Below are 13,251 nucleotides of genomic sequence, written 5' to 3' on the forward strand. Positions count from 1 at the left end.
ATGAGGCTGAAGTAAACAAAAAATAATATTACTATGTAAAAAATAGCATGGAGGCATTGTTTGTTGAGGACCTTCACCAATTTTCTTGCTCTACCATTAATAATGCAAATAGAATGTCACCTAAATTCGTTTGGAGTGCTAAACATTATTTGCTTTTATAAGTATTAACTAAGAAAAATTTAGAGCTAATTTAACTTAGGATAGATGGTTCACTTTTTGCACAAAGACTTCAATTTACTGGCTTATATACGTCAAAAATTGATGAACTTTTTCATAAACGTGGTTTCTTATTGTTATGTGTATGCTCCATTTATTGTTGTGCATGTCAAACCATTTTTAACGGGCAGTAAAAGTCGGCGGAGTGGATAACAAGATAATTCATTTTGCTAAAATTGAAGTCTTTGTCGAGACGAGTTGACATACGACCTTTAAAGCCTTAAAGTTATTTATAAACATGTATATCATCGTGACTCGACTAATTTTATGTGAACCTGTGTCATCTACATGTCTTGATTTCTATTGCGAGGTTAAGTTACTGGTTTAACGGAGATGAAACAGATGAAATCAAGGTTCCTTGCTTTCGTGCAACTCTCTTTTATAGAAAATTTATTCATTGCATAAATCGTTGAGATTAATATTTCATACAACAGACCATGAAAATGTCGTCTAAGAATGTCTCATGCATATGTATGTTTACTTATTTGATCTGGATAACAGAAGGTTAAATTTATCTACTAAACTCTCAATGATTATAATAATATTTTCAACCATATTCATAATTATCTGACACCGAAGAGTTTGCCGTATAAAGGTAACCTCTGTTATCCGGATTAAATAAGTAAACATATTTAAGCATAATGTCTTCTCGAACAACGTTTTCATGATCTGTAGTATGAAATATTGATAACTCTAACTTAAATAACTAATAAATTTCATACAAAACGGATATCCATATAGCATGAAACATTGTGTTCATCTAGTTCATCTTCTTTATACCAGTAACTTATCTTGCCAAAAGAAATCAAGACATGTAGATGTCCCCAGTTCATTTAAAATTAGTTGATTTGAAAATATATACGTGTTTTTGAATAACCTTAAGACTTTAAGGGTCATACGTCAACTCATCTCCGGCAAAACCATAAGTTTTACCAAAATGAATTATCTTGTTATCTACTCGGCCGACACTGATTATCCGAAAAATAGTTTTCCATGCACAACAATTAATGGAGCATACACATAACAAAAAGAAACTATGTTAAAGGAAAACTGAATCGATTTTTGACATATCAAAACCAATTATTTGAAATATTTGTGCAGAAACTGAACCTTCTATCCTAAATTTAATTCCATTCGAATTTTAATCAGGTAATACTTATAAAAGCAAATATCGTTTATCACTTTAAAAAAATTTAAGTGACCTTTTATTTGCGTTATTAATGGTTGGAGAGAGCAAATTAGTGAAATTGGTCAGTAAACAATGCCTCCCTACTATCTCTTTTAATAATATTATTATAATTTTTACATTTCAGCCTCACACTCGCCTTTTTACGCATCACAATTAAGTTCTAAATCAACAACCATCAATTTAATGAGCGTAGAAATTATGTATAGATATTGGATATATTTTACTATTTCAGAGTTTAAAACAACGAGATTTTTGATAAAGGTTTAATTGAGATAAATTGGGAACTGGGAGAATTACATAGAGACATGGCTGAATTGAACATGGATAAATATATATAGTTACGCAGAGAAAAAAGATGAATGCTGAGTTTTATTTGTTTCCCAAGCTAGTAAATACCAGTGTCAGTGAGCACGCGCGCGATGGCGCATTTTTTTGACCTTTACTTTTCGTGGTAAAAGTTAGTACTAATGATATTAAGTGATAATTATATTATGTCATATTTAGGTAGTAGCATTATGTGTGGTCATTAAACGAGGATATTTTGGGATCTATAGATCGGTCATGATGATAATCACCATTAGGTATTTATCCAAGGTTGGATGTTATTTTTATGTATGTAAAAATATGATATCAATTTTTTGATATGATTGAATTAGTATATCCTTGATTTTCATTATTAAAATCTCTGAATTAGTAAAACATATCCACCATCAATTGAGAAGTTCTAAACTCCTTATATTGATAGCAGTTGAGTTTGAACATCATCGTGATGCTGAAAAGGTAAGTGTGAGGCTGAAGTAAACAAAAAATAATATTACTATGTAAAATATAGCAGGGAGGCATTGTTTGTTGAGGACCTTCACCAATTTGCTTGCTCTACCACTAATAATGCAAACTGAATGTCACCTAAATTTGTTTGGAGTGCTAAACATTATTTGCTTTTATAAGTATTAACTAAGAAAAATTTAAATCTAATTTAAGTTTGGATAGATGGTTCAGTTTTTGCACAAAGACTTCAATTTATTGGTTTATATTCATCAGAAATCGGTGAACTTTTTCATAAACGTGGTCTCTTATTGTTATGTGTATGCTCCATTTATTTTTATGCATGTCAATCCATTTTGCACGGGTAGTAAGTGTCAGCGGAGTGGAGAATAAGATAATTCATTTTTCTAAAATTGATGTCTTTGTCGAGACGAGTTGACGTGCGACCTTTAAAGCCTTAAAGTTATTCATAAACATGTATATCATTGTGACTCGACTAATTTTATATGAACATGTGTCCTCTATGTCTTGATTTATATTGCGAGGTTCAGTATCTGGATTAATGAGGATGAAACCGGTGAAATCAAGGTTCCTTGCTATTGTGGAACTCCCTTTTGTAGAAAATTTATTCATTACATAAATCGCTGAGATTAATATTTCATATAACAGATCATGAAAACGTCGTCTGAGAATGCCTCATGCGTATGTATATGTACTTGTTTGATCTGGATAACAGAAGGTTAAATTTATATGCTAAACTCTCAATGATTAAATTAATATTTCCAACCGTATTCATAATTATCTGACACGGGAGAGTTTGCCATAGGTAGGTAACCACTGTGATCCGGATCAAATAAGTAAACATATTTAAGCATGAAGTCTTCTCGGACAACGTTTTCATGATCTGTAGTATGAAATATTGATATCGTCGACTTAAATAAGTAAAAAATTTCCTACAAAACGGATATCCACATGAGCATAAAAAATTGTGTTCATCTAGTTCATCTTCTTTATACCAGTAACTTATCCTGCCAAAAGAAATCAAGCCATGTAGATGGCACTAGTTCACTTAAAATTAGTTGATTTGAAAATATATACGTGTTTTTGAATAACCTTAAGACTATAAGGGTCACACATCAACTCATCTCCGGCAAAGCCATAAGTTTTACCAAAATGAATTATCTTGTTATCTACTCTGCCGACACTTATTATCCGAAAAACAGTTTCGCATGCACAACAATCAATGGGGCAAACACATAACAAAAAGAAACTATGTTAAGAGAAACTATGTTAAGAGAAAACTGAATCGATTTCTGACATATATAAAATTATTTAAAAAAATTGTGCAAAAACTGAACCTTCTATCCTAAGTTTAATTTCATTTGAATATTAATCAAGTAATACTTATAAAAGCAAACAACGTTTATCACTTCAAACAAATTTAAGTGACCTTTTATTTGCGTTATTAATGGTTGGAGAGAGCAAATTTGTGAAATTAGTCAGCAAACAATACCTCCCTACTATCTCTTTTAATAATATTATTATAAGTTTTATATTTCATCCTCACACTCGCCTTTTTATGCATCACATTTAAGTTCTAACTCAACACCCATCAAATTAACGAGCTTAGAAATTTTGTACAGATGTTGGATATGTTTCAATATTTCGGAGTTTAAAACAATGAGATTCCTGATAAAGGTTTAATTGGGATAAATTGATAATTGGGAGAAATACATAGAGACATGGTTGAATTGAACACATCTAAATGGATCTAGTTACGCAGAGAAACAAGACGAATGATGAGTTGTATTTGTTTCCCAAGCTAATAAATACAAGTTTCAGTGCACACGCGCGCGATGACGCATTTTTTTGACCTTTAGTTTTCGTGGTAAAAGTACTAATGATATTAAGTGATAATTATATTATGTCATATTTAGGTAGTAGATATCGGTGTGGTCATTAAACGAGGCTATTGTGGGATCTATAGATCGGTCATGATGATAATCACCATTAAGTATTTATCCAAGATTGGATGTTATTTTTATGTATGTAAAAATATAATATCAATTTTTTGATATGATTGAATTTGTATATCCTTGATTTTCATTATTAAAATCTCTGAAATAGTAAAACATATCCACCATCAATAGAGAAGTTCTAAACTCTTTATATTTATAGCAGTTGAGTTTGAACATCACCGTGATGCCAAAAAGGTAACTATTAGGCCGAAGTAAACAAAAAATAATATTACTATGTAAAAAATAACAGGGAGGCATTGTTTGTTAAGGACCTTCACCAATTTGCTTGCTCTACCATTAATAATGCAAACATAATGTAACCTAAATTCGTTTGGAGTGCTAAACATTATTTTCTTTTATAAGTATTAACTAAGAAAAATTTAAATCTAATTTAACTTAGGATAGATGGTTCACTTTTTGCACAAAGACTTTAATTTATTGGTTTATATACGTAAGAAATGGATGCATTTATTGTTGTGCATGTCAAACCATTTTGCACGGGTAGTAAGTGTCGGCGGAGTGGATAACAAGATAATTCATTTTGCTAAAATTGATGTCTTTGTCGAGACGAGTTAACGTACGACCTTTAAAGCCTTAAAGTTATTTATAAACATGTATATCATCGTGACTCGACTAATTTTATGTGAACCCGTGTCATCTACATGTCTTGATTTCTATTGCGAGGTTAAGTTACTGGTCTAACGAAGATGAAACAGATGAAATCAAGGTTCCTTGCTTTTGTGGAACTCCCTTTTGTAGAAAATTTATTCATTACATAAATCGCTGAGATTAATATTTCATACAACATATCATGAAAACGTCGTCTGAGAATGCCCCATGCTTGTGTATGTTTACTTGTTTGATCTGGATAACAAAAGGTTAAATTTATCTGCTAAACTCTCAATGATTAAATTAATATTTCCAACCGTATTCATAATTATCTGATACGGGAGAATTTGCCGTATAAAGGTAACCTCTGTTATCCAGATCAAATAAGTAAACATATTTAAGCATGAGGTCTTCTCGGACAATATTTTCATGATATGTAGTATCAAATATTGATATCTTCTACTTAAATAACTAATAAATTTCCTATTAAACGGATATCCACATAAGCATGAAATATTGCATTCATCTAGTTTATCTTCGTTATACCAGTAACTCATCCTGCCAAAAGAAATCAAGACATGTATATGGCACCAGTTCACTTAAAATTAGTTGATTTCAAAATATATACGTGTTTTTAAATAACCTTAAGACTTTAAGGGTCATACATCAACTCATCTCTGGTAAAAATCTGATATCAATTTTTTGATTTGATTGAATTTGTATATCCTTGATTTTCATTATTAAAATCTCTGAAATAGTAAAACATATCCACCATCAATAGAGAAGTTCTAAACTCTTTATATTTATAGCAGTTGAGTTTGAACATCACCGTGATGCTAAAAAGGTAACTATTTGGCTGAAGTAAACAAAAAATAATATTACTATGTAAAAAATAACAGGGAGGCATTGTTTGTTAAGGACCTTCACCAATTTGCTTGCTCTACCATTAATAATGCAAACATAATGTAACCTAAATTCGTTTGGAGTGCTAAACATTATTTTCCTTTATAAGTATTGACTAAGAAAAATTTAAATCTAATTTAACTTAGGATAGATGGTTCACTTTTTGCACAAAGACTTTAATTTATTGGTTTATATACGTAAGAAATGGATGCATTTATTGTTGTGCATGTCAAACCATTTTGTACGGGTAGTAAGTGTCGGTGGAGTGGATAACAAGATAACTCATTTTGCTAAAATTGATGTCTTTGTCGAGACGAGTTGACGTACGACCTTTAAAGCCTTAAAGTTATTCATAAACATGTATATCATCGTGACTCGACTAATTTTATGTGAACCCGTGTCATCTACATTTCTTGATTTCTATTGCGAGGTTAAGTTACTGGTCTAACGAAGATGAAACAAATGAAATCAAGGTTCCTTGCTTTTGTGGAAATCCCTTTTGTAGAAAATGTATTTATTACATAAATCGCTGAGATTAATATTGCATACAACATATCATGAAAAGGTCGTCTGAGAATGCCCCATGCTTGTGTATGTTTACTTGTTTGATCTGGATAACAAAAGGTTAAATTTATCTGCTAAACTCTCAATGATTAAATTAATATTTCCAACCGTATTCATAATTATCTGACACGGGAGAATTTTCCGTATAAAGGTAACCTCTGTTATCCGGATCAAATAAGTAAACATATTTAAGCATGAGGTCTTCTCGGACAATATTTTCATGATATGTAGTATCAAATATTGATATCTTCTACTTAAATAACTAATAAATTTCCTACAAAACGGATATCCACATAAGCATGAAACATTGCATTCATCTAGTTTATCTTCGTTATACCAGTAACTCATCCTGCCAAAAGAAATCAAGACATGTATATGGCACCAGTTCACTTAAAATTAGTTGATTTTAAAATATATACGTGTTTTTAAATAACCTTAAGACTTTAAGGGTCATACGTCAACTCATCTCTGGCAAAGCCATAAGTTTTACCAAAATGAATTATCTTGTTATCTACTCGGCCGACACTTATTATCCGAAAAACAGTTTCGCATGCACAACAATCAATGGTGCATACACATAACAAAAAGAAACTATGTTAAGGGAAAACTGAATCGATTTTTGACATATATAAACCAATTATTTGAAATATTTGTGCAGGTTTAATTCCATTTGAATTTTAATCTGGTAATACTTATAAAAGCAAACAGTGTTTATCACTTCAAACAAATTTAAGTGACCTTTTATTTGCGTTATTAATGGTTGGAGAGAGCAAATTATTGAAATTGGTCAGCAAACAATGCCTCCCTACTATCTCTTCTAATAATTTTATTATAATTTTTACATTTCAGCCTCACACTAGCCTTTTTACGCATCGACTCAACAACCATCAATTTAACGGACTTAGAAATTCTGTACAGATGTTGGATATATTTTACTATTTCAGAGTTTAAAACAATGAGATTTCTGATAAAGGTTTAATTGGGATAAATTGGGAACTGGGAGAATTACATAGAGACATGGCTGAATTGAACACATCTAAATGGATATAGTTACGCAGAGCAAAAAGACGAACGATGAGTTGTATTTGTTTCCCAAGCTAGTAAATACAAGAGTTAGTGTGCACGCGGTTATGGCGCATTTTTTTGACCTTTAGTTTTCATTGTAAAAGTAAGTACTAATGATATTAAGTGATAATTATATTATGTCATATTTAGGTAGTACTCCCTACGTCCCTCCCAAAAGTTTACATTTAGGTGGGGGAGTTTAAGAAAAATGATAAAGTAGTGAAGAAAAGTTGAAAAATGAGTAAAATAGTGGGACCGATTAATATTATATGTATAAAGTGGGTATAGTGGAGGAAAGTAGTGGATGTAGTTAATTTAAAAATTATAAAAACTTTACTATTTTTGGAAAATTTTGAAATGTAAACAATTGGAAGGTACATCCCAAAAAGGAAAGTGTAAACAAATGGGAGGGACAGAGAGAGTAGCATTCTGTGTGATCATTAAACGAGGATATTTTGGGATCTATAGATCGGTCATGATGATAATCACCATTAGGTATTTATCCAAGATTGGATGTTTGTATGTATGTAAAAATATGATATCAATTTGAATTAGTATATCCTTGATTTTCATTATTAAAATAATAAAACATATCCACCATCAATAGAGAAGTTCTAAACTCCTTATATTGATAGCATTTGAGTTTGAACATCAACGTGATGCTGAAAAGGTAACTATAAGGCCGAAGTAAACAAAAAATAATATTAGTATGTAAAAAATAACAGGGATGCATTGTTTGTTGATGACCTTCACCAATTTGCTTGCTCTACCACTAATAATGCAAACAGAATGTCACCTAAATTCGTCCCTCCCAGACAAAGGAAACTTGAAGTTTGCAATTTTGTCATTAGTATGAGTTGTAATACATGGGAGTTGGGACAAAAGTCTAACACTAATTGCAATAAAATGTTTCTTTTACAAATCAATCTAAATAAACATGATAAAAAAAAGACAACTAGAAAACGTATCCAGGAAGTCATTTTATAATTTGAAACCTGCAATTCATATTATACCATATATCCTTCTTGAATGTGCCGTCTGGAAAATAAACCTCATCCATGTATTCCAGATTTACGAAAGCAAACCCGTTTATTTTCTGTTACCTGAGGCAATAAAAAACCAGCAAAAGAGAATTTGTTATAAAAATAAATGTCTAAAAAGAAATTGCAAGTTACCTTCAGATGGTATAGAAGTTTGGTTAATGTAGAGAACACATCTTCCTGTAGAGTGAGAATTACATACAACTTATAAATAACTCATCCAACAAACTACCCAAAGGAAAAAAACACAAAGCTGACGACAAATTAAACAAATGCATTAAAAACCCTTACTTGGCAGTTGGCAGTCAGTTAAGCAATCAATTGCATTCAAAGAATGGTGGGTGGGTCCCATCAGTTCATAGAATCTTGGTTCTATTCCTTTCTTCTAGAATTGCACAAAAGAAAAATATTTAAGACTTAGGACGAATAAAAGATATGAAAATTCATACAGCAGACACTAATAACATTAAAAGCCTTGAAAAGAGGTGCAAAAAATAGAGCGAAATAAAGAATTTTATAGTGAGGGTAGAAATTCCACACAGAGGGATATAGAGGACCTCACATGTAAAGTTTACGTGTACCGTATTTTTTGATGATTCTACTAAAGAACACCGTGCAGCAGACTCAGTCTCACTTGTTCCTGATGTTGACGAGTTGGGGTAATCATTTCTCCCACGTGGAGCAAGTTTCGAAACTCTGAAACGTTATACATCATTCTTGCTTTGATTCAAATTTCTTAAACAAAGAGTTATTCGTCTATTATGCCATTTTTCACAGTAGGGCCCCTCTCTAAAGAAGAAATGCAGAATTTTCATTCAATTTTACTGAAAGTACCAGGTGACAATTCATACATGTAGACAGCTCACTACTGCTACATATCTGATAGTCATGGTATACGTGAGTTTAGCAGTTCATACATGTAAGAGGAGAAACTAAATTACGTACACAAACAGAATACACATTTCCGTAATACAGAAACAACACATCATAAATATAGAAGTTCACTCAAAGATGAAGAAACTGTTGATGAAATTATGCTTTTTAATCACTGATAGACTTTTATGAGAAAAACAAGCAATTAGAATACAAGACCATTGATGTCTAAGCACAGACACACTTTTATGATTTCAATAAACCCACATATCTGCTGGTATCTGTTTCAAATATATAACAGAGAACTAACCTCATTTTCCAGGTACAAAGGGTATCTCTATATTCAAGATCATTGTGTGTGCATTGCCTTGCCAACCATTGCTGCTTCAATGAGTATAGCTATCTTCATGTGCTTTATGGACAGAAGACTACTCGGTGTTCATCCAAATAACATACAGCACAATTCTAATGAAGCAGCAATAGCACCCGTTGTGGTGATTAGCACACCAGGCTTAGATGAAGGAACAATTGAATCACATACCAAAGTAATTTTAGGTAAAGCCGAAGACTTCCAGGACTTAGTAATATAACTTGTCCAATATGATTATCGGACTACAATGCCAAAAGACATTCAGGTGCATTCCGGAGTGCCAACATTGTTTCCATGCTGACTGCATTGACGAGTGGCTTCGGCTGAAAGGAAGCTGTCCGGTTTGTAGGAATTCACCATCACCTGCAGCACATGTATATTCTCAGTAGATTAGATATACTTAACCAACTACTACGCAAAATCAACAGAGCTGCAAACTAAGTGCCATAACTACTTCTTAAATAATTACGTAGATAAGTGGCTTCAGCATAAGCTAACCTGTCTTTTTTGTATGGGTTCATTCATCTGCTCATACAAATTCTTTGAACTTTACAACTTTGAATTTCTGAAATGTGAGAATGTAGTATCTTTTTCTTTCTTTATCTCTCTTTTACTTACATGTAAGTACCAGCTACAACACTGAAATAGTGAAGCTACATATATCAAATGTCACTTTGTATTCTTTTATTCCCTCTGTTCCACAATGGTAGTCACTTTAAATTTATGCACGTAGTTTAAGGTGCACACGAAAAACTACACAAAATATACTTTGATTTTTTATTATTTTGCTTAAAAACAAAGAATTAACAAGATTGCAAAAAATATACTAATAAGAACAAAAAACTAGTGCAACTATTTTATTTTATTTCACCTTAAAAATAATTCAAAAGGTCAAAGCGACTAGAATAGTAGAAAGGAGCAAATAATTGTTAAAAAATCAGTATATACCATTCTAATTTCTTTAACAGAATGTGTAATTTCCTACATATTAAGGGGCCAGGGGAGATATCACCGCCATATATTAAAGAAACAGCTTTTCCTTAACTTATGAGAAATATTAAAAAATCGAACAAAACCAGAATATAATAAATGGGTTCAACCATTTAATTTAAGCATTCATGATAAAAGGCCTCGTAGCCCAGTGGGTGTATAAAGCTCTAATATCATGTTAATCAACTAACCAATATCATGTTCAGGAGCGGACTCAACAATGTCTAACAGTGGTCTGGCTAACAACAGTCATTGTCCACAAATAGTTCTTTTCTGAAGTTTCCGAAGAGACCACGAGCAGTCAAAGCCTAAGAACACAGGTTTACAGAGTACAGCTACATTATTACACACGTTCTTAAATCCCAGGCTTCAACCTTTCCGTGCCTGAAACCATAAAAAACATATTTGAAAAAAAAAATCTCAAGGATGTTAAATTAGAACACAATGATTTGGCACAAAATATATACATAAATAACTAGTCCTTTCTACTTCTTATTACTAGGTGCATACAAGCAAATAAAGGACGTGAGGAGTAGAGCATTTCTTTGTGGAAAAAAATCTGAAATGAACACCTTCAAAAATCATAAAATCAATTCCTAACTTCCTACAAGGACAGATAATACAAACTATATACAAAATATTAAATTTAGACTTCAAAGCTAATTAATTGCATTAAATGACAGGTCCGACATAGAAAATACATCAGTAACCAATTGATATATGTCATACAACAACCGAAATGGTTCTCTATATAAAGTAACCAATTGATTTATGTCATACAACATGCGTGCAATTTTGTTAACATCTTTCACAAATATTAGAAACTATAATTTTGTAATAAAGTATGTGAAATACATCACAAGAAATTAATAAAAACAGGACACGATCACACCCTTTGATCTTTTCTTCGCATCAGATGCATTCTCGCCATTAAATTTTATTATGAAACTTGAAATTGAAATGTATAATCTAAAATTTAGAAATCGAAAGAAATGCAAAAAAAATCAAGAGTGAAAATTAAGGGGGAAAGAGAAACCAAAACTATGTTATATCACATAACAATTAAACACTTATAAAGTATCAAACTGTTTCATCAGGCAAATACAGGAGGTTGGGAGCAATTGGAGAGGGTCAGCAAACCAAGAACTTAAATAAGGCATTGTAAACCGACCTAAGTGTTCAACTAGCTAATGCGTTAGAAAAGAGAAATTCATTTATCACCGCGGGCAACTCGTTGAGCTGTAAATTGAAATATCCCGAATCAATTTATACTACACTGTTATATGGGATATTTGATTGGTTGGTTAGTTGTCGCTTAAGTATAGTAAATAACCATCGTTAGATTTCAAGGCAAATAAATGAGAACCGCTAGATGCAACACTAAAAGAATATTATCTACTCCTATAAGATCAAGGTTTCAGTATATTATAGTCAAATAATTTGTATTATCTATTTTTCTGACTACTTTAGAGATTGAAGTTTGAATCACATCAACAGCATATCATATTATATTTATTGTCAATATACATGTAAGGGATCATGTTTCAAAAAAAATATTAAAATTTTCCGAAAAAGGTAAAAAATTAAATTAAAAACCATCCATGTATCGCACAGTTTCTAAGCTAGTATAGATTATCAGAAGAATCATTTTTGATCCCAAAGCATTTTTCAAACGAAAAAAAAGGTGAACCCCAATTGTACATATCAATATATCACTTTTATTGTTTCATTAAGATTAAATGGACTTGTCCTTAGGCTAGGTTATGTTTACATATAAAGGTTTTAGATATTTTCATACGTTCATTAAATATATAACCCTACCAAAAAGTTATGATTGACACCATATAATAATTATTATTTGTTAGCATGATCCCATAAAAATGCTATGAACGTATGATGAATTAAACTTCATGGATATTTGTTAGATTTTGGTTCGACTACTGGTGTAATTAGCCTATAAATACTAGATAATTATTTAAAGCAATATCTTCAATTCGATTACTCAAACTAACAAAAAATTAGTCGGGAATCCTAATCAACTTGTTTAATGAGCCTGCCATCAACTCAGTTGGTTAGGTAAATGTTGGGGTGCCAAACTAATGTTTTCTAAAATATACCATCTTTTCCCGAAAGAATCAAAGCTTTGAAAACATTCATGTAACACTATGATTAAATATTAGAGGTTTTTTTCAAGGATAACACGAAAGTCAACAATATACAATTCAATCATGTCAAAAAATCATATATATATATATAAGCAACATCCAAACTTGAATAAATACCTAATAGCGATTATTATCATCATCAATATATAAATACCAACATATTTCCCAATTTATGACTATATAGAACACTACTATCTAAAAATATCATATTATAATTATCACTAAATATTATGATTACTTGCTTTTATCACAAAGACAAAAAGTCACAAGAATGCGCACTCACACACTTGTATTAAGTAATTTGGGAAACAAATCTTCTCAGATGACGTTTTCATGATCTGTTGTATCAAATATTGATCTTCGATTTATTTAACTAATAAATTTTTTACAGAAAGGAGTTCCACAAAAGCAGGGAATCTTGCTTTCATCTGTTTCGCCTTCGCTAAACCAGTAACTTAACCTGCCAATACAAAACAAGACATAT

General features: G+C 31.4%; 1 protein-coding gene across 10 annotated transcripts in view; it reads right to left on the reverse strand.

The window, feature by feature from the left end:
* Positions 1–8,285: 8,285 nt before the first annotated feature.
* LOC141713364 (histone-lysine N-methyltransferase ATX3-like) overlaps positions 8,286–13,251 on the reverse strand; it is a 37,461-nt gene continuing 32,495 nt past the window's right edge. For 2 of the 10 annotated variants that reach the window (XM_074516746.1, XM_074516743.1), the window contains 3 exons: positions 13,051–13,227; positions 10,794–10,986; positions 8,932–9,975 (listed from right to left, as the gene is read on the reverse strand). In XM_074516746.1, the coding sequence (XP_074372847.1) occupies positions 13,137–13,227 (91 nt within the window). In that variant the 3' untranslated portion in view covers positions 8,932–9,975; positions 10,794–10,986; positions 13,051–13,136. Of the gene's footprint in view, positions 8,550–8,660; positions 8,755–8,931; positions 9,976–10,793; positions 10,987–13,050; positions 13,228–13,251 lie in introns of those variants that run through there. The other 8 variants (XM_074516745.1, XM_074516744.1, XM_074516738.1 and 5 more) reach the window with 7 other exon arrangements.

The sequence above is a fragment of the Apium graveolens genome, chromosome 3, assembly GCF_009905375.1.
Source record: "Apium graveolens cultivar Ventura chromosome 3, ASM990537v1, whole genome shotgun sequence".
Taxonomy (NCBI): Eukaryota; Viridiplantae; Streptophyta; class Magnoliopsida; order Apiales; family Apiaceae; genus Apium; species Apium graveolens.